Source organism: Hordeum vulgare, chromosome 6H, assembly GCF_904849725.1.
Source record: "Hordeum vulgare subsp. vulgare chromosome 6H, MorexV3_pseudomolecules_assembly, whole genome shotgun sequence".
In the NCBI taxonomy this organism is placed as follows: domain Eukaryota; kingdom Viridiplantae; phylum Streptophyta; class Magnoliopsida; order Poales; family Poaceae; genus Hordeum; species Hordeum vulgare.
Window position 1 is genome coordinate 414,124,233 of NC_058523.1, and position 23,365 is coordinate 414,147,597.

General features: G+C 42.9%; 1 protein-coding gene across 7 annotated transcripts; it reads left to right on the top strand.

Annotated features, from left to right (window-relative positions):
- Nucleotides 1-1,301: 1,301 nt before the first annotated feature.
- On the top strand, nt 1,302-3,532 carry LOC123402576 (protein NUCLEAR FUSION DEFECTIVE 6, mitochondrial). Of its 7 annotated transcripts, XR_006611309.1 has the most exons (5): nt 1,352-1,497; nt 1,577-1,701; nt 2,561-2,586; nt 2,956-2,997; nt 3,217-3,532. XR_006611309.1 is itself a non-coding variant. In XM_045096502.1 (4 exons), the coding sequence occupies exons 1-3, from the start codon at nt 1,376-1,378 to the stop codon at nt 2,566-2,568; spliced, it is 255 nt and encodes an 84-aa protein (XP_044952437.1). In that variant the 5' UTR covers nt 1,352-1,375; the 3' UTR covers nt 2,569-2,586; nt 3,217-3,532. The 7 variants fall into 7 exon arrangements, 4 of the variants coding, with proteins under 4 accessions (XP_044952435.1, XP_044952437.1, XP_044952436.1 ...); XM_045096502.1 differs by lacking the exon at nt 2,956-2,997; XM_045096501.1 differs by lacking the exon at nt 2,561-2,586 and having other exon boundaries at nt 1,361-1,497.
- The last annotated feature ends 19,833 nt before the right edge of the window (nt 3,533-23,365 follow it).

Sequence of the window (23,365 nt, forward strand, 5' to 3'; positions counted from 1 at the left end):
GTTGTATTACCAAGTGGGCCCCGAGATACCTCTCCATCACACGGAGTGACAAATCCCAGTCTTGATCCATGCTAACTCAAGGACACCTTCGGAGATGGCTGTAGAGTACCTTTATAGTCACCCAGTAACGTTGCGACGTTTGATAGACACAAGGCATTCCTCCGGTGTTAGTGAGTTACATGATCTCATGGTCATAGGAATGAATACTTGACATGCAGAAAACAATAGCAACAAAATGACACGATCATATGCTACGTTCGTAGTTTGAGTCTTGTCCATCACATCATTCTCCTAATTATGTGATCCCGTCATCAAGTGACAATAGTTGTCTATGGCCAGGAAACCTTTACCATCCTTGATCAACAGGCTAGTCAACTAGAGACTCACTAAGGACATAGTTTTGTCCATATATCCACACATGCATTTATGTTTTCATTCAATACAGTTATAGCATGGATAATAAGCGATTATCTTGAAACAGGAAATATAATAATAACTATTTTATTATTGTCTATAGGACATATTTCCAACACTTCGTTCCTAAATACTCGCTCCGTCCCAATTTTTTTGTCTTAGACTTCTCTAAATATGGATGTATCTAGTCACGTTTTAGTGCTAGATACATCCGTATCTAGATAAATCCTAGACAGGAATTTTGGAAGGTAGTATAAGTCTTTTTAGAAATTCAACTATAGACTATGTATGGATAAATATAGACATACTTTGAAGTGTAGATTCACTCATTTTGCTCCTCATATAGCCTGTAATGAAATATATAAGAAGACATATTTTAAAAACAGAGGAAGTAAATCGAACGGTCCACATGATGTGAAGGCATGTACACCATCATCATTAACTCGTTTTTTATAGGAGTAAGATAGCTATATATGGTTTGGATCAAAATCTTATGGTGGGGTGGACCTTGCCTCACCCTACACCTTACTCGATCCGTGCGTGATTGTATGGGTGTTAAAAAAAACTACTCCCTTCGTCTCAAAATTTTAGTTTAAGATTTATTTAGAAATGGATGTATCTAAATATTAAAACGTGACTAGATACATTCATATCTAGACAAATCTAAGACAATTTTTTTGTAACGGAGGGAATATTATGTTTTTCGTCCGGCTTCCAATATTTTCTTCTCCCAAGAAATGCAGCCTGATTTTCGGCGAGGCACATTTGGTGGCCTGCCGAACATTATCTGCAATTGTTGCGCGTGCGGCCCAACATGGAACTGGAAATGTGCCCTTTCCAGCCCGTGCCGCCGCCGCACCTTCCCGACGCCGAGCCCTAAACGCTTCTACTCCCCTCGCCCCTCGCCCACCCGCCTCCCCCTTCCCCATCTCCCTCCGTCTCGCCCCCCCAACCCTCAGAGATGGCCTCGACCTGCTTCCGCGCCGCCGCCCGCGCCGCCACCGCGGCTTGCCGCTCGGCGGCCTCCCGCTCCATGCCCTCCGTCGGCCGCTCCGCCGCCCGCCGCACCCCGTGCGTCTCCAGGTAAACAAACGGTGACGCAGTTGACAGCTTATCCATGTGGGTGCCGGATCTGTGACGCCGAATGGTCTGTGGTGTGCAGGGCGCCGCTGGAGCTGGGGTGCTGCGCGGTAATGTCGCTGCTGCCGCTACACAGCGCGGTGGCCGCGGCGAGGCTGACTTCGCGGCTGAGCACGGCGTCCCGGAGCTCCTCCGCTCTCTCTCAGGGTATCCTCTGTCGCACCTATCCCGGACTTTAACAATCGTACCATCGATGAAGCTCTTGTCTGTCTTTTCGGTTTGGGTGAGAACTGCGCCCGTGCATACTTGTTACCTTACTTTTATCTTGCGCGTCATTAGTTTAGTTGCTTGCTTAGCATGGTGAAGAATCTGATGCTGCTTGTTTGGTCTGTGTCACCCTCTCCACTTTCCTGTTGATGATTCTGTGTAGTTTTTGTCCAATTGTGTGTGCTCCCCCGTGTCACCGAAATGTCAGTGTTCTAAAAAGTTCCATTTGATGCTTGCTTGCTACTCCCTCCGTCTCAAAATAACTGTCTCAACTTTATACTAGTTCTAGTACAAATTTGTATTAAGCTTAAGACAGTTATTTTGGGACGGAGGGAGTATTATTTCTATTCCGAAGGGAAATTATTCAGCTTGCTTTAGATGGCTGACTAATGAAAATGGAGAAATAGAGATCTCCATTGCGTAAACTCTAAATTCCTCTATTTTTACCAAAATAATGTCGTGTATTAAAACGTTTTGGCGTAATGGTATGCTACTATGCTAGTGCTGTTCGACGGTGGCATCTTTGTGCGTAGTAACATGTCTACCTTAATCATGCGCTTATGTTTGGGTAGGAACAACAAATCATTCTAATTCTTAGGTTGCACAGTTCAATGCTACTTTTGGATCTCTCTAGCTGATCAGTACTCCATGCTACCTTCTTAACCTAGACTCTTGAGATAAAACATTGGTCTTTTCATGCTATAAGCCTATAACAATTGCAGATTCACTTGTTCGACAATATTCTTTCATAGTTTTTTTTGTATTGAGGTCCATTGAGTAAGACATTTGGTTTATGCAGGCACATGAGTTGCTAGTTCTTGAAAGGTATTTAACTGGAAGCTTGCTGTTTTGCTTTGCAATCATCAAGAATGTCTGCCTAAACATGTCAAATTTGTACCTGAAGACTAGTTTATATTGTTTAAGTATGACATATAATTATTAGCCGCCTTTCTCGAAGAACAAATGGGTGGATAAAATAGGTCATTTTCCTATGTTTTATGCAGTGGTCGATGGTTTTGCTTAGCCTACCTGTTTGTGAAAAACATATGCAATATTATTTATGCAACCTTCCTATGTTGTTCTCTCTTAGCTTTGTAAGACGGTTACATTTTCTCTTGGAATTCTATTTAACAAAGAGAGTTATATAAATCCGCCTGCCAGTAGTTTACAACATTACCATTCTTCTTTTCTCAGATGAAAATGATGATACGTGAAACATTTACGCAATGTCTTAAGGTGGGTGCTTGGCTATTGTGGATATGCTCCAAACACATCGCTCGACATCTGTCTTAGCCGTAGTGTTATGTCTTAGACAGTCAATTTCTTGTGACATTATTATTTCTAGTATCAGGCCTACTTTAATGCTGTATCCTTTGATGCTTCAGTTTAAAGAATAAAGGTGCCGTTGCGATGTTCAATCTCCTGATGTATACTTTATTTGTTTGTTTTATATAGAGATGGGTCTATCTGCTCCAAGGTGATAAAACGCCGGAAGACCTGCTCGTGTCGTGCAATCAGTCTGATAGAATTTTGTAGAGTAGTGAACTAAATGAACTTCTGTGGTAATTTATTTTATGACACGTACAATCATGGTTCTGTTGGGCCTTTCCAAGTTCTCAGATCATATCTTTTATCTTGATATAAACATGCAAGGACAAATTGCAGAGTGATGGTTGTGTTTGTTAACAACAGTTCCGAATGCCATTTATATGGTAAGGATCGATGAGAAACATGTTTAATAATGCAGTATTGCCTATCTGTTGGTATTTGATATTCTAGCTGCATTCATACAAGTCATTTCCCAACCTGGAATTAGCTTACATCCCAATAAATAGTTCCAATTCTTCATTTCCATGGTCTCATCTGGCAATGTTTCTGTGAACTTTGTTTAAATTTGCAGCTAACTGGACCTATGCACGTTCTGTGTTAATGGTTGTGTTTTTTTTTGTACCTGATTATACTATAGGCCGTTTTATCAACCAGTTGGTTCCGAGTTTGATGCGAGAGAATTACGATAGATGTAGGGTGAAAGAATGTGCAAAAATCACAAGATTGTGCGTAGTGTGGGCTCACCTTCGAGTGTGTGTAGTGTTTTTCATTCCAGATTTTGTTACGTTTTAAAACGTGGAATTATCGTGTTGCTTTCTTGCTGTGAAGAAATCGCTGTTATAATGGAAAGAGTTGGTTAGCCAAATGAGAACCTTTGTATTCTACTCTGCGTCAAGCGGGATCGCTGCATAGATCACTTGAATTTTTTGGAAACTAGAGTCGATTTCTGCAACCACTGACGGCTCTTCCCTTCTACATCTACGCACTGCCTCTGCCCTCTTAGGGCATGCCCAACGGAAAGGCGCTTGTTCGAGCGCTTGTGAACCATGCCTCTTGCACGTCGGTGGAAGCGTCCATGCCTCTTGCACAACCGAAAACAGCCAGAACTCACTCTATGCAAAATTGGACGTTGCACCCGATGGCAGGCTTGACATCGACGCCAGCAGAAATCCTGCGATTGGACGGGATTTTAACATCGAAAAACAGCCAGAACTCACTCTATGCAAAATTGGACGTTGCACCCGATGGCAGGCTTGACATAGACGCCAGCAGAAATCCTGCGATTGGACGGGATTTTAACATGAAACCACGGTAAATTGAACCCTGGCGCCCGTCGTAGGAGCCCCCGATGTAGATGTCCTAAGAGCGTCTCCAACCATTTCATACATAGAGATATCAACGAGCTATGAAAAGAAGATTGCAAACTACTACATACTACTCTGCTCCAAGTTGTTGGAAGAGAGCTCGACGAACCCTTTGTCGGAGCCGTTCATCTCGTGGTTGTTGACGGTGGGCGAGTCAAGGGCATCTCCCCTCTAGTGTTGTTTGTGAAGAGCTCGCCCCGCTCGATGTCGTGGCAATGGATTTTATGGCGGTTTGCCATCACCACTCTCTCAGACTCGAGGATGGCGCTGTTCTATGGGACAACGGTGTTGTCGACGACGGGCTTGGCGAAGGCAGCAGTTCCCCGTGCTCGGCCTCGAACTGTGCCTTCGTTGCGAGGTGCTCCGCCTCCTCGGCTTGGGCGGGGTCAACCTTCATGCCCTCCTCGTATGAGCTCGGCTCCAAAGAGCTTGGAAGTTGGCAGGGCGTTGTGCGGGTCATGCGTTGTGCAACAACGTGCAACTCCATCGTGGGTGCCGACCAACATGAGAAATCTTATATTGTATAACCTTCTCGTCGACCATGGCGAACAGCTAGGTCAGAGCATACGAGGACGCGGTGGTGCGGACCAGAGAGGAAAGGGAGGAAATGAGGGTTGTTAGGGTTTGGCCCTCGCTAGCCGACTTTAATAGCCGGAACCTGGCCCTCGGATGGTGTGCCACTATGAATGCAGGCATTAAACTGGTGAGCTTTGTGGTGGGTCGATGGGATTTCGTGTTGGTTGTGGTAGTCGGTCCAACATGATGGGCGTGTCCGATCAGTCTCAATTCGGCCCCACATATGGACTAGAAACGCATAGTGTCGGGGATATTGTCGGATAGGCCGGGCACATGGGCTAGGTTTGCAGGGTTTGGTTGGATGACAATTTTTTGTCTAATAAGATCTTGTTTGAACTGTTTGCTTGAACATATGGGGACGAAGTGGAAGATCCCATTGAGGATGCTCTTGTCCAGAACAAACGGTCGTCTCCCTTGCTCATTGCGCTGCTACCATGTGGCCTTTGACCACACACTAGTGGTTGGGGCCCGCCATTGCGGGCCTCCCGAGAGGAAGTTGGGGCGTTGCCAGGTAAAGACATGTCCCTTTCATTTTCTTGTTTGTATCATAGGGTGTTCTTCTATCACTCGAAGTACACGCATTTAAGCCCATTGACAACCATGCAATTAAATTAAACAAATCTCTAAAGAATGCAACTTATCATTCACAACCTTTTCACGTGAGAGGATCATTGTGTTTTTTCTAATACAATGATTATAACTTCCCTTGATAAAGCTGACAAGCTAAGAAAACATTATTTTCTACTCTACAAGAGCTTCCAAAAATGGGAGAGACTCATGGAAGGCTTAGTATGATCCATGTAATATAAGGAAGAATTGGCGGCGGGGGGGGGGGGGGGGGGTGGTGTAAGACCTGCAGAAAACCAAATGTACAATGGGAAGCAAATAAGAACAATAGCTTAGTAGCATCACGATATATGTAGTCATGCAGTCGATAAGATACCCCCCAAAATCTCACCAAATATCATTCTTTTAGTTTATGAAAATAAATCAAATACCTCACATTAATCTCACCAAGCTAAGAGCAAATTCAAAGCATGAGTGGGGAGGCAAGGCACTAGAGAGACAAAGAGATAGCGCCAAAGCTAATACTTGTGTACATGTAGCATCTCATATCTCTTGATGCTCTTTGCTACGGCCAACTACCCATCAACTCATGCCACATCTTCTGCAAATGATACATGTTTGGAATTGAAATAAATTAATTGTATTAACATGGTATCACTGGAGTTGTGTCTATTACCACTAACTAATGAATTTCCATTACAATATTCTTCTATGAGCAATGTGAAAGAAAATAATGATACAGGTTAGAATATATAGACATGACATATTATGTCAGACTAGACAAAAGATGACACATCAAAGAAAATCATAGAGAGTTGTATTCTTCATTCCTTGCTGCAGTTTAAATAAATATGATGGAACTAATCAATCTTTTTAATGGCTGCAACAAATAACTATTGCCCTAGTAAATCAAAACTAATTTTTAATAGCCACTAATTTCCATTATATATGAACCATCTGTAGTAATCCAAAGTAACATCACACAAAACCATATATTTGAAATAATATAGCAACTTATTGATCTGGTTGTGCTTCTCTTCCGCACCCTTCAATCTGATTGTGTGTACCTATAAGAACAACTTAGCTGCTTCCACTAATCAAAGTGATTGAGTGATTTAATGTTGGCAAAAAAAGTACTATAGAGCTATCAGGTAATACATTGAGATTCTCTTCAGAAATATGTTTGATTTGGGATGCTTTCTCCTTTGCAAGAGCTACACCTAGTTTGGATTTTCTTAACTCTGGGCCTTCTCAACTTATTGACTTGCCTCGCCGTCCTATTACGCCAGTCATAGTACGGTTACATAAAAAATTGATGGGAGGACAGTGCAAAAACTATGGCACAAACACATAGGAACGACCATCCACTTAAAGTTACAATTTGGGCACAAACTATGGCAGAAACACAAACTATGGCACAAAATTAACATTGTGGTTTTAATTGAATGGAGGCTTTTATACCACGGCTTATACAATTGGGGCATCATCTCCTTATGTGAACATCAGAAGCGAAAGGATAAAAATTGCTATCAATTATGCATGGGTTGATTTAGCAAACAATCTTATATTGTCCACTGTTGCTTCAAAAGCTACCCGTAAGAAGATTCAACATCATGGTATGGAGTCCACCAGATTTAGATCCTAATAGTAGTCGAATGGTTCAATCCCAACCCCGCCCAGTTCCTTAAAACCAAATGGAACAATTCCGCAATCCTAAACCCAAAACAACACCAATATTCATACATGCACACACGTCCTCATAGTCCATACCAAATTTACAACAACTTTGATTTTCTTAATACTACTAACAAACAAGATGTAGGGAGAGAAAGGGCGAGAAGAGTAAAGATCCAGGTGTGGTAGAGAGGAAAAGAATGAGCGCACCTGAGATGGTGAAGGTCAGGTTGATGCTGGACATGCCGATGATTGGGAGCAGGAGGAGGGATATCGGCGTCGTTGCCCTCGTTCTGTCGCCGAACTCCAGCGCTGCCTCCTCATAGCTGCCACGAACACCCCAAGCCTCCTGCGCCAGATCAATACGCTGCCATCAGTGTCGAGGAAGATCATAGATCAAAATTGTCGTCACCGCCCTCTCTTCTCACCAACTGCCGACTCAAGATGTAGATCATCACGTGGCTTTGTGGGAGAGCGGATCACACGAGAGAGAGAGGGGGAGAGAGCGCGCGCGAGAGAGAGGAGGTCGCGTGCGTGGGCAGCGTTGCAGCGCTGGCAGAGGAAATGAGAGACATCGCTTCATGGAAAGGGAAAACATACTGTTAAGATTAAATAACATAGTCATTAAGGGATTAATCCCTGCTTGCACTAACCGCAGGTAGTTGCAATGTGCTGCGCCGGTTCTTTGTTCAACAGACACCTTCTCCGAACAAACACCTCTCTACTGGCGTCCCCTCCCTTGTATAAATAGCAGTTACCATCTAATAAAGAGGACACTTGATTCATTTTATTGTGTGTGAACTTCTCTGTCGATCTTTATTTCAATACGTTATCAGTCACGTGTCTCTACCGAGAGCAATCAACGCCGGACCGCGTCGACCGCGCCAGCCCGTATGCTCCGCACAGCTCCCTGCGCCCGGCATCGCCAAGCCATGACCGTCAGCCGTGCCTCCGTCAGCCCGGCCGCCGCGCCGCACCCCGCACTCGTCCGTGCGCCGCGCTCCGCTCGCGGGACACGACCACTGTGCCGTTGGACGAGACCACCCTGCCGCCACCTCTAGGCTCCGCCTCCGTTGTCGGCGTGGCTCGCGCCGCCAACGTCGATGGACCCACTCTGCCTCAGCCGGAGATGACCATGGGCTTGAGCAGCCACGCCGCCCCTCCGCCCTCGCCGCGCTTGCCGTCGATCGGCCGCTCCAGCGCATGGAGCCCCATAGCGCTCGGGCTCACAAGCGGTGCCGCAAACGGCGTCTCCAATGGCATGGTTTCCAGCCACAGCCTTATTGGTGTTTCCTCTCCCGAGGAAGACGACATGGCACCTGGTTCCTCTACCCGCCACCGGTGAACGTCGCGGCGGCGGCGTGCCTGGAGGTGGCATTGGCCGGCCATGGAAGCCCCCGCCCGTTCAATCTCGTATGGATGGGGATTGAGTGATTGAGGATTTATTTCCCTGTCTCTCTCCTTTATCTATTCGGTTGACGGAGCTCGTACATATCCATGCGTACATATCCATGTACATGCGCAGGCATTCACTGCTTGCCTCATTTTTCTTATTTGCATATTTGTTTTAGCAGATTTGCAATTAATCTCCTAACAACATTTCTAAGAGTAATTTATTTTTGTTTTAATCTTCTCAAATCAGTACATATATATTTCCGTATTGTTTTCTGTTGAATACAGATGTATTCCAGATACTAAATGGATGTAATATATTTCCATATTTATCATGTATTGCTCTTGCAAAGATAAATTCAGTACATCTAAAGTACCGATTTGCAATTGAGAATTTTCTTCTCTCGCAAAACAATCTCATTGCGATTTTTTTCTCATAAAATATTAATTCACTTTGATAAATTATCTTACAATTTTATATAAGATCTTCTCATTTAATTTGAGGTCTATACAATTCAAGTTTTTCACTTGAACGTCAAGTTTACAACATCATTACTATTCATTACAATAGTAGTGTATTTCCATTGAGTATGATGTATTTCAGAATGTATGTATCTCCATGTTTTCTACATGTCGAGATTAATACGTCTATTTGAATTGAGATTTTAAATTTCTTGCAAATACAGATGCAAAATTCAAAGTGTTTTCTTTAAATTGATGTATTGAGATCACAATGTAGTCATATGGATCTACTGCCTACGCAGATTATCGATGACTGCTGATAAAGCCTACATTTTGTCGTTTCGACATTATGATTGCTTTACAAAGTGCTCTCCCACACATTTTACTAAGTTATGACATAAGGCATTACAAGTGAGTATCTACTGATTTCATCAGATTATACTCCCTAGTGCTGTGAGATCTACTCCATTTTGGAGATTATCTTCAAGGGGTCATACTTAGCAATTTGAGATTCACACTAATGGTTTCAAGATAACTTCTTGAAATGCCCATTAATTTTGCTAAGTTCATTACAACATCAACCATGATGGTCTTTAATTTACTGACCGTAAATTGATTATCCGTGGTTTACCCATAACGGTAAAATATGGCTATAGAATTTGAGGCACTCGCCCTCAATGGCCACCACTGCCCTATCTGGGCCATTGACATCATGATCGTCCTTGTCTCTCGTGGGATAAAGTGTGTAATCCAGGATTCATCTCTGGTCAGGATCACACCGCTAACAGAAAATGGTGTCTTATATATCATAAGACATTAGATTCAGATCTCAGCATCTGGTTATTCTGTATTAGCAATTGCTGGGATACAATGAACTCAAGGGCAAAGGTTTGAAGCCCACTTCAACCTTCAACCCGACATCACCACTAATGATGGAATCCTATGGACATAGAGAACGACATGTTTAACCGTCATGTTTGGAGACTATGAGTAGTCTCTCAATCTCTTGAGCCATTTATGATGTTGTATTAACAGCATAAGTATTGTTGTCATCATATATTGTATATCAAAATATATTGTATAGACATTTGGTACAAATACATTTATATGTATTATATATATCTGACAGTGATTTTCATATTGAGAATCTTCATGTCTATATATAGATTTCTACGGGAGTCAATCCAATGAAAGATGATATGTGCCTTGTGGACATATGCACCACAAACTCTATACTCAGGGAAGTCCAATGTTTCCACTCTCATTGAGAGAAATGAGATATTTAAAAATCGCTAGACGCGATGAGGTACTTGTTGGCTCAACTCGAGTCATATTTAATATCCCTCTGGGTACTCGAGTAATGTCAGGATGCTTTATTGCTCCTGGTTTAACTCGTACCCTACTAAACTATAGAGGTGTTCGTCAAAATAGTTTCCATAGCGAAACTTATGATGACAACAAAGAGAAATAACTTCTCTTTACCATATACAATGAATATGGAAAGCACATTCTTTATGTGTCATCTGGATTGTACTACGCATACTACAAAACCCGTAGCACATGTTGCGTCCGAAATAGTTTTCCATAATGTCTTGTACATGACAAACTTGGCATACTCGCCTTGGTCATCCAGACATTGGGCTGACACCGAAACTATCAGCAATTCCATTGGTTTATGATTATTATGATGCTAAATTCTAAAAATATTTGGATTTTATGTGCACTACATGTGACATGAGGAAGCTAATTTTAAGTCTTGCGCACCTTAAAGTCTACGTTGAACCACTTAGACTCCTTGAATGCATCAAGTTGAGGTAAGTGACTCTTCCCATCCATTGACTAGACTATTCAGGCATTCCATGGTTCTAAAAGACATATATACATGATGGTCTTGAGTGTGTGCTTTACTCACACAAAACCATTGGCTCATTATCCTGACATCGATTTCACGCAAATCGAATGGATAACATTGCAGAATTCTCCTTGAGTGCCTTCTCTATGGCCCTTGGATTGAAGTTTGGCATTTTTTCCTAATGTCTAGACTCAAAATGGTTTTGTAGAATCCTATATCCAAAGAATTAAGCTCATTACATGATCTTTATTTTGAAATTGCAACTTACCAACTTGACGTTGGAGTCATGCATTTTTACACGCTCATGACAGAACTGCATAATATTATTCCCCTCTATCTTTGATACGTGGAAATCTACCAAGTATTTCCCATCTGCAGTAATTCGGTTGCATGCCAACATCACCACCCGGCATACATCATTGCCCCCTCAACATATAGTTGGGATCTATGTGAGGAATAACTGTATTTCCGTCAATACCTCAAGCCCCTCGCATGGGGAGTTATTCAAGGCCAGTATGCTGATTCATGAGGAATATTTCCAGGCATTAGGGGGAGAATTCAAGTATCATAAGTAATGCCAGGAAATTAGTGGAATGTTCAACACATTTCTGCCTCAAATCCACGTACTCAAAGATCTTAACCATGCGTTCAAAATATTTGCAGCACATTGCAAATAACCTGCCAGATCCATTTACTGACTATAATGGTGTCACCCAATCCTACAATCCTGGCAAAGTACGCCTGAAAGAGTGGATGTACCAACAAAAACCACTCTACTCCCCGTTCGATGCAACATGGGGAGATGTATGGCAAAAGTACATCAGGATTGAGCTTCTCGCAAGCAAGGATATCAAGGCCTATGAATCAGTAAATGCATGTCAACTTCACGTTGACAGACACGTAATGGGTAGTATATACCCAGTAGATGGGAAACCTCCATCAACCCAGGTCATAGTACACACAATGACCGGGACATCGGAATAGCTGACTCAATCGCATTGGGAAATCGCAAGCAGTCACCATGGGTAACGATATTTCCATCAACTATATATTTATATATGGATTCTGGAGAATCATATAACCGGAAGTCTACAATTGTCGACATACATTTCTCAACTAGATTGCAAAACCTTTCACATGATTGAGGTCCAAGACCATGGCCATGGCATAGTGTGAACAACACTCGGACTGAACTCAAGCAAAGGATATAATCTAGGTAGAAATAATCTTGCTCAATAATGGCAAGGTATTCATAAGCAGTACCTACACCAATTTTATTCTGGAAATAGAATTGAGAACAACAAGGTGGTGAAACATAGAGCAAGTATTGTAGCACAAGGGTTCACGCAGATACCCAACTATTCTCCAGAGGTAGAATCTCTTTCTGATAATTTATATCATTGGCGGTACAAAATCATCTATCTCTGCAGTTGATAGATGTAGTGATCACATATCCATGAGGATCACTAGATGCAGACATATATGATTGATTCCCAATGGAATCTCACTTCTGAATCGAAATGCAAAATGCAACATACATTGTGTAAAAATCAGTAAGTCATCATAAGACTTATTGTTGTCGGTACATATGGTACAACCGACATAGTGAGATCCTTATACAAAAGGATTACTCCTACAATGATGATTATCCATGTTTGTGTGTCTGTAATAACGACACATGTAATCATCCAAATGACGGAGTATAAAATGAAGGATTTGGGTAAAACCAAAATACCGCTCGTTACTACTATGTTGTCTATATCCATAATATATTGGAGAAATTCATTGTGGACAAATCTTATCCATCCATAACCCTCATGGTAGTTCATTCTCTAGACGTAGGGAAAGATCTATTTAGACCAAGAGATGATGGAAATGAGATATTGGGACTGAACGTTCCATAATGCCATTGGATCCACCAAACACAATTGGTTGGTACTCAAGAATATCTTTTGATATCTCCAAGGCATCAAACATCTTGTCCTGGTTTTTCAGTTTCACATAAATGTGAACACCGATATCATTGGATACATAGACCAGATCCCCACTATATCAGGTCATAGACAAACTTAGTGTTCCTACTAGGTGTGGTAGCCCTCTCATGAAGAGTCTTCGAAATAGACCTCATGGCTACATCCACCAACCATTATTTCAACGATAATGTTTCTTGTGTTGCCCGGTTGCAAACAGGTTACATAATAAGCAATATCACTATATTGCATATCTTGCAAGTCAAATTATGCGACTGATTTGTTCATCGGGTCTCTACCAATTTCTATGATCCAGAAATGGGTTCATGGAATTGGTATGTGACGACTTTGAATTTTGCAAGAATCAGGGGGAGTATCTTCCTGAATTGTTCCTATTCAATGCATCATATTATACTCTTTTTTCCTTCATGAGTTTACTTTACAGGTTCTCATAAAGTTTTTTAATGAGGTAATATCAACATGAGATCATGTGTCATACTTTCTGTTTTCCCCACCGGGGTTTTTAGGAAAGTATATACGACATATTTATTGTCATTTGAACTCTATGGGTTTTCTCGTATTGAGTTAAAAATTGATAATAACCATTATATGTTGCATCATCTTCTTCTTATTTCCCCCATTGGGTTTGAAGGAGTTTTGGCAACATATCAATCAATATACTCCTCATATTTTTTCCATAGGGTTTTTAGAGGAGACTCTTTCAAGATGATGATGCTACCTGTACAAGCATGGATTAGGGGGAGTGTTAAGATTAAATAACATAGTCATTAAGGGATTAATCCCTGCTTGCACTAACCGCACGCAGTTGCAATGTGCTGCGCCGGTTCTTTGTTCAACAGACACCTTTTCCGAACAAACGCCTCTCTACTAGCGTCCCCTCCCTTGTATAAATAGCAGTTACCATCTAATAAAGAGGACACTTGATTCATTTTATTGTGTGTGAACTTCTCTGTCGATCTTTATCTCAACACATACATGAGGAAACGAAAGGAAAGTTAGAAGATTTATTGCACCACAAGGAAACTTACGTGCTAAGCATCCATAGTTTTATTTGAGGGAGGTATTACCCGGGCGCGCACAGTAAAATCGTGTGGTGGTGCATCCCATTGGCCGCGGCAACCCCTGATGACGTGGACTTCTCTGCCCTGCGGAATCGTGTCCCACTTGAACAGTGCCCACTGCCTATGTGGCATACGCGAGAACACGCCCTTGCCGCGTAGCTTCTTGTTGTGGATGACTGGGCTCCTTTGATTTAAAAGATTTTATAGAATATTTAAAGGATTGAAATCATTAGGATTATTTCCTACATTGGTCCTTTGATTCATAGGATTGGACCTTATAGAAATTTATCTTATGAATTTTTTGTACTACATTTCATAGAAAATCTAACATCCATTCCAACATTTTTTTTTACAATTTTATTATTATTTCTGTGGCATAAAACACCTATTTCTAATCCTATAGGATTTAAATGGGCACTGCCATTCCAATCCTATACTTCTCGTGTTCTCACATTTTCAAAATCGTACGAATCAAAAAGGCCCTAAGTAGTTCTTTTGCTCTTCCCTGCAATCTTAGTTGTTAAGATTAATTACATATTGTAATTAGGGGAAATCTGTCCTTGCCCATAATGGGTGTACGGTTGCACTCCTACAACCGACGCCTCGTCCCTGTGGTTGGCACTGACACCTCCCCAAGTCGTCGTGTCTACTCCCCTTATATATATGCTTCTTCCTTTGGATCAATGAGACATAGATTTCCATTTTCAATCTCAAACACGTTATCAGCACTGCCTACCAGAGAGAGCAAAAATCAAGAGCGAAATAGCAACAGAGAAAGACAAAAGGGAAGGAGCGCTCGCCGCCGTTTTCTACGGGAACAATCCGATGGAAGAGGAATTATGCCTTGTGGACAGTGGAACCATAAACTCCATACTGAGGGAGATGAAATATCTGCAAACTCTGAAAAAGATGGATGTAGATATTCTAAGTATCGTTGGACATGATACAGTGATTGTTGGTACTGGACGTGCCATATTCACCCTCCAAAGTGGTACAGAAGTGACGATCGAGGATGCTTTATTGTATCCCGGCTCATCACGTACCCTGACCAGTTATCGAGATATCCGTAAGAATGGTTTTCATATTGAAACCCATGAAGATAACAAATAGGAGTATCTACTCTTTACTAAAGATCACATATTTGGCAAAAAGGTACATGAGAAAATTCCTTCTCCATCGTCTCGTTTGTACTATACGTACATCAAACCCGTGGAACATGTTGCATACAAAGTAATGTTTCAGAATGTTGACGCATTCCAAACCTGGAATGATTGTTTGGGCCATCCCGGAATCGAGATGATGAGAAAAATTACTAGCAATTCCATTGGTCATAATTTGCTTCAGTCAAAATTTCCAGAATCTTCTGATTTTGTGTGCACATCTTGTGCCACGGGAAAGCTAATTTTGAGGCCCTTGCATCTCAAAATACAAGATGAACCACTTCAGTTCGTTGAACATATTCAAGGAGACATTTGTGGTCCCATTCAACCATTATCTGGACCTTTCATGTATTTCATGGTTCTGATTGGCTCATCTACACGATGGTCACATGTGTGTCTTCTATCCACACGGAACCATGCATTTGCCAATATAACGAGGCAATTAATTCAGTTGTAAGCCCATTATCCTGAAAGTCAAACTAAGTCAATTCGAATGGACAACGCTACATAATTCTCCTCATGTCCTTTCAATTATTGTTGCATGGCTTTGGGGATTGACGTTCAACACTCTGTTCCATATGTCCATACACAAAATGGTTTAGCTGAAGCATTGATTAAGAGGATTAGACTCACTTCAAGACCTTTGTTGATGAATTGCAATTTGCCAACCTCTTGTTGGGATCACGCTGTTTTACACGCTGCTGACTTGATACAGTTGAGGCCAACTGCATATCATAGTTCTTACCCTCTGGAATTGGTACGTGGAAATCCTCCTAGCATTTCCCACATGTGTAAGTTCGATGTGCTGCATACATCACGATCTCACCACCACATCAGACATCTATGGGCCCACACAGAAAGTTGGGGATCTATGTGTGGTACAAATCACCGTCGATTATTAAGTACTTGGAACCCCTTATCGGGAATCTGTTCACAACCCATCACGCTGATTGCATATTCAATGAGGAACATTTTCCGGCATTAGAGGGAGGTTTCAAGTACCATAAAGAATGCCCGGAAATTGATTGGAATGCTCATGCCATTTCATCCTCTGATGCACGTACCTGTGAGACCGAACTTCAAGTTTGGAAGATCATTAATTTGTAACATCTTGCAAATAATCTGCTAGATTCATTTATTCATCCGAAAGGTGTTACAAAATACTTAAATCCGGCCAGAAACGCGCGAGAAAGAGTGGAGGTGCCAATAAAAACCACTGAACTCGTTGTTCCTAAAAAGAGGGGGAGTAGTACGACCTCTCACCAGGAACAAGCTTCTAGCAAGCAGGAAAGGAAATAGAGGAGAAAAACCTCGGAGTCAGTAAATGCAGGTCAACTCAACATCAAAAAACATGTGATGGGTAGTATACACCCAGGGAAGGGCAACCTCCACAACCTAGCTCCAGTGTGCACAAACTGACTGGAACATCGGAACACTAAGACTCAATTGTATTGGAAAATCGCGAAGAGTCTCTAGGGGTGCAGGAAATTTCCATCAACTATGTTGATTCCGGAGAATCATTTGACCATAAGACTACGACTGTCGACATATATTTTGCTCAAAAGATTGCAGAGACCCTTCTCACTGATCATGATCCAAGGTCAACTGTTGAGTGCCAAAGGCGCTCCGACTGGCCTAAATGGAAGGATGCAATCCAAGTAGAAATTGCTTCGCTTAACAAAAGAAAGGTATTCACTGAAGCAATACCTACACCTCCCAATGTTTTCGCTGTGGGTTCAAATGGTTTTTTCTCCGAAAACAGAATCAGAACAATGAGGCGGTGAGATATAAAGCAAGGCTCGTAGCACAAGGTTTTACGTAGAAACCCATCATTGATTTCAATGAAACATACTCTCCAATAATGAGTGGAAACCACTTTCCGATATCTTATATCATTGGCAGCGCAAAATCGTCTATCCATGCAGTTGATGGACGTCGTGACCACATATCTTTATGGGTAACTAGATTCAGACATATATATGAAGGTTCCTGAGGGAATCTCTGCCCCGAATAATAGTGCAAAACGCAACATCTATTGTGTAAAGATGAATACATCATTATATAGCTTAAGACAGTTGGGACGGATGTGGTACAACCGACTTAGTGAGTTCCTTCTTCAGAAAGGTTACTCCAATAGTGACGATTGCCCATGTGTCTTCATCAAGAAGTCCTCTACATGATTTTACGTCATTTTTGTGTATGTTGATGGTCTCAACATGACTGGCAACACAACAGACATTGATGAAGCAAGCAATCATCTAAAGATGGAATTTAAGATGAAGGATTTGGGGAAAATCAAATTTTGCTTAGGGATCCAACTTGAGCACCTTCCCTCATGAATCATTGTACACCAAGCTGCCTATATCCAGAAAATATATGAGAAATTCAATATGGAAAAATCCTATCAATCTAAAACTCCTATGGTGGTTCGATCTCTAGACATAGAGAATGATTCGTTTAGGCCAAGGGATGATGGAGAAGAGGTATTGGGACGTGAAGTTCCATACCTCAGTGCCGTTGGAGCGCTTATGTATGTTGCAAATTACACAAGACCTGATATTGCATTTGAAGTGAATCTACTTGCTAGACAAAGCACAACTCCCACCAAACATCATTGATCTGGAGTGAAGAATATCTTTTGATATCTGTAAGGCACAAAGGATCTTGGCCTATTTTTTCAGTTCCATAGAAATCTGGACTCTGATATGATTGGATATGCAGATGCCGGCTATTTGTCTGATCCTCATAATGCCGTATCGTAGACCGGCTTTGTGTTCCTACATGGTGGTACTTCTATATCATGGAATTCTTCAAAAGAGGCTCTCGTGGCAACATCTACAAATCATTTTGAAATAATTTCATTATTCGAAGCATCATGTGAATGTGTATGGCTTTGTAGAATGATAAACCACATTCAACAGTCGTGTGGAATTGGTTCGTTAGAATCATCCACCATTATATATGAGGATAATGCATCCTATGTTGCAGAGATGCAAACATGATACATCAAGAGTAATATCACTAAGCATATTTCTCCTAAGTGTTTTCCCTCATAATCTTCATACAAGCGGGGAAATAATCATCTTGCAAATCAAATCATGCGACAACCTTGCTGATCTATTTACTAAGTCTCTACAAAACTCAACATTCTAGAAATATGTTCATGGAATTGGTATGCGATGACTTAGGGACTTGCACGCATCAGGGGGGTCTCTTCTTTTGATATCCTTGTTTATGACACCACATTATGCTATCTCTATGTGAGTTTATGTTTCAGGTTCTCATCAAGTTTTCATGAAGAACTTTTGGAGAAGAATCCTTTTGTGATGATAGCACTACCCGGACAATCGTGGGATGATTCTACATGGTCAAGCATAGATTAGGGGGAGTGTTAAGATTAATTATATATTGTAACTAGGGGTAATTCTCCCCTTGCCCATAAGGGTGTACGGTTGCACTCGTGCAACCGACACCTCGTCCCTCTGGTTGGAACCGGAGCCTCCCTGAGTCATCGTGTCTCCTCCCCCTGTATATATGCTTCTTCCTTTGGATCAATGAGATAGAGATTTCCATTTTCAATATCAAACATTAATAACTCCATCGTGCACGACACAAGAATTCTTGATCAACCTGCATGCGTATCTTGTCGTCATATGTCCATTGTGGATCACGTGGTTCATTTTCTGGACATGATTTGGCTCGAAGATGTGAAGTACTAGCTGGAGCATCAAAGTTTTGGACATATACTTTTACTTTGGACGAGTATGGAGGAGTTTAGATCATCAAACCATGAAACATAGGCTGCATTTAACTTCGTCCTGTAATTATGGTGAAAAGGTTAAATCCGGGGCATTGGTTAATCATCACTCTTGTAAGTTGACCCTTCTTCATGAGAGTAATAGGCCCCCACATCATTGATCTCTTTTCCCTCGCCTCACCACTTTCCCTCAACCTCACCGCCGGGCCAAAGCCCCTCACGGTGGACGACAGCGGGGCCCTGTTCTTCCAGCCTAAGGAGAGCCAGCGCACGACGGTCTCATGAGGCGACATAGTCGGTGAGGCTTACAATAACGCCATCCTCATCAGGATGACACGGTGAGGGCATTTCGTTGTATGTTGGTTGCGTGCCTGCGGCGGCGGCGGGACGGATGAGATCTGATCCCGGTGGCGGAGGCATTGGACCTCGTCTCCCTCCAGATCTGATTCGGTCAGTACGACCTCCATGTGTGGCGACAATGATCGATGGCGGTCCCGTGCACATGGTGCTGGATGGAGGGTCATCGAGCGAATCTGGGTGACCACCCTACTCTTGGCACGTTGCCAACATCGACGATGGCGATGTTTTTCTGCATTGTCCCCTTCTTGAAGGCATCATCATAGAGAAGCTCTAGACTCCTATCCGCTACCCCGGAGGAAACCCTAGATCAGTCGATCGGATGACGGCGACACACACGTGTCGTACCCCCTCTTAAGAGCGTCATTCTTGGAGGAGTGCATACGCTCGAGGGACGAGTGGACGACATCTGCGGTGGAGTGGCGTTCCCTGTGACTTGGAGCCTCGACGGCGAGGCACAACAAAGTCTTGGCGGCGGATGCGTGATAATGAATGTGTGTAGCGAGAAGGTGTTGTGTGGAGCTATGGGGAGCTGCGGGAGTGCTCGGGGAGATGCGGCTAGGAGCATAGGCTTAACGGGGTAAAAAATGCATATTGATTTGTTTGATCTGCATCTAGATGGATCAACTTCAAACCCTTCACAATATACATCATTAAGCATTGAAATTCAAACATGCATAAGATAACTGTCATAATGTATAGTTTCATCATCGTGATTGTTAAATAAAAACATACATAGTTCACCCAAAAGGCATAACTTCACATGTAGTGTTTGATCCAAAATCACCATAAATATAACATGTATATATTATGGATCGAGCAGCTCAATGGTAGGCACCACCACTCACTCAGCCATCACTAGTCAAATGAGGTCCTAAGAGAAGAATTCATCACCATCATCCTGTCGGGCACCGTCACCACCACCGCCCCCTCGTCCACCACCACTATCCTCGTGGGAACCATCACCACCACCACCACCGCGCTCTGAGGCACCAACACCATAACCTCCCCCTCGGCGACCACCACCACCACCATTCAAGAGAAATGCTTCCACTTGGGTCAAGATCTCCGTATGAGTGAGATCCCAATACTTTCTTGCAGTTTCATCCATTGTGGTTGGATTCATGAACATGACAGCATGCTCTTTGGTCTTCTTCATATCATGAATCCTCTCCTTCTCAAGTGCAAGCCTATGCTCCTAGGCCACCAACTTGTCCTTCCAATTTTCATATTCAACCGCCTTAAGCTCATTCCAAATGATGCCAAAAGGAGTCGTAGTTGAGCTCATCAAGTCCCATTGTGGCGAGCGACTCCAAAGAAGCTAAAGATTCAGCCATGTTAATCTCCACACTATGAAAAGAAAAGTGTAAGTGCATCTAGTGTCACCCCTTGCTGGTTTTAGAGTATTGAAGACAAATCTCGTTGAGGGACTAATTTATTTGTGAGAGCTTACTAGATAACAAAAATAGAAAACCGTGGAGATTTGGTTTAACCGTCAAAGACGACCCCTAAAAATGTCCGAAGACATTCATGATGGTCGAAGCCATTGGTGGTACGCGAAGATAATCACATGAAGATAATGAAACGCGAAGACGAAGCCTTTTGATTGTTTTTTCTTCTTTCCCGAGTCATAGGAACCACCGTAGTGTTAAGTGAGGTCGAGGTGATCGAAGTTAGAAGCTGACGTGATGCTCAACTCAAAGCACATATGTCTTCGAGTGAAGACAATGAGAGGAAATATGTACCACAGCTGGTTGAGTGAGCATTGCTTGTAGCCCAAGTAATGTTGTCGCGTGAGAATTCGAAATCCGACCGTTGTGAGACGTGTTAGTTTGCCATTGACCCAGGGTCATAATAGTCATATCATGTCGGGTTTCCTGTTGGCTATAAATAGCCCACCCCCTCCACCATAAGTTGGTGGCTGCTCACACTTAAGACACAACTGTTGTTGTTTTGGAGCAACCCACCTCAAAGACATTGAGAGAGAGCCATCCTGCATGGATAAACCCAAACACCTAGAGGCAGAGTGTTTGAACATCGTTGTAGTCTTTCTCTTGTGATTGAACCGAAGACTTTTTACACTTGAAGACTGTGTTCTTCCAGTGTCACATCCCTGACACCTTAAGCTAGTTAGTCTTGTGCTCATGTCTTCTTTGCATTTGCATCTAAAAAGTTTCAACAAGAACAAGAAAGTGGCAAAGGAAAAACTCAAAACCCTAGCCACTACTTTAAATAAAGGAAATCTCAAACTAGTTAAAATCAATGAACCCAAAATGGTCTCAAGAAATGTTCAAACTTTCTGATAAATCATGAAAGTAAATGAGCATTGGAGAAAACTATTTTCTTGACACTTTAAGCATTTTTAAATTAATGCAAAAAGCCACTGGTTTCAAATTTTAAATTTGAAATCAAAAACTTTAAACTTTCAAAAATGTTGAAAACTTTAGGAATGGTTGGAAATATTCCAACAAATATTCTAGGGTGCTTAACATAGTTTTTACATTTTGTTTTGGAGCTGAAATAAAGAGCAAAATATTGAAGTAGCTAAAACAGAAACAAAAACAGAAAAAAGGGAAACTCTTACCTGTCGCCTAGCCTGGCCCGGCCCATCTCCCTGAGTCGTCTCCTCCCTCGCGCCAGTAGGAGCAGGAGGTGGCCGCCACCTTCTCCGGCGCGGCCACGCACCTGTGCGCCTGCCTGGCCGCCGCCTCGCGCTGGCAAGGCCGGGGATAAGCTCCCCAAGGCCACCCCTATCCATTCCCAGCGTCAGTTCTTCCCCCTCCTCTCGGATCTCTCCTCCCCCTTCTGCCGCCATTGGAGCCGAGCAAAGCTCGAGCTGCCCGTGCCCCTAGCCATAGGATCCCCTCTCCGAGCACGCCGTTAGCTCCGCCTCGTCAGTCTGGTCCTCCCTGCAGAAGCCGAAGCCACCCCGAGCCCTGCAACGCCCACGGCACCGTCGTCTTCAACCTTCGGCCGCCGGCGAGCTCTGCTCGATTCGTCGCCCCCAGGCCTTCCCCGAGCCGTCTAAGCCCTGCTCTGCACTCCCCGTGAGCATGCGGTCATTTCCCCTAAGTTTTCCCCGTCGATCCCCTCCTCTAGCCCTAGTTTCACCGGAGCCCGACGAGGACCGCCGCTGCAGCTCGTCACCGGTAACCCTCCGGTGAAGTATTGGTCCGTCTGAGGCTACCAACAGCCTCATGACGCTGTGTAGATGCGATAGGTGCCCAATCCCGAGCGTTTTGACCCCGTATCCGATGGCCTCGACGATGACCGAACTTGGTCGCCGCCAAGCTCGTCGCCGGCATTGATTCCGGCCACCCCAGCCCCTGGGGCTTGTCCCATCGTGCGCACCATCGAGTGGCCGTTCCTTCCATGGTCTCAGCCGTGCGTTTGGCCCTCTGTGCGCCATTTCCGAGCCCCCCCCGAGGTTCTGGTGCTCGCCGGAGGCTCCCCGTCGGCGAGGACGACCTCGCCGCCGGTGGATCTCGGCTGGCCTGAGCCACTGACTGGTGGGACCAACCTCTGGCAAGTTTAAAGTTAATAAAAATAAATCAAATAAGTTAATCAGTCACTGACATGTGGGTCCAGTAAGGTTAATCAGTTAATTAAGTTTAAACTTAATCTAAAATTGACCAGAGAGACTCACCAGTGAGTCCCACTGGTCAGGTTTGACTTTCAACGACCAGATGGACCTGCTGATGTCATGCTGATGCAATAAAAGTATTTTCCAGTATAAAAATAATTCCAGAAATGATTAAAACTTCAAAAATTCATAGAAATTAATCTGTAACTCCAATGAAGATAATTTATATATGAAGAAGTATCAGAAAAATTCAAGGAATCTGAATATGCTATTTTCATTCATGTTTGAGAAAGTTACAGGACCCAAACAAGCAGATTAAGGAATAAGTCAATTCCTATAATTACTTTATAAATGGAATACGAAAAGTAATTAAAGTTCTCTTTGTTTGACATGATCACACACTGTCCTAATTACAAATCAGTACCCTAACATGACATCTCATGCATGTTAACATCAAGTTGATCTGAGCATCAGGTCGA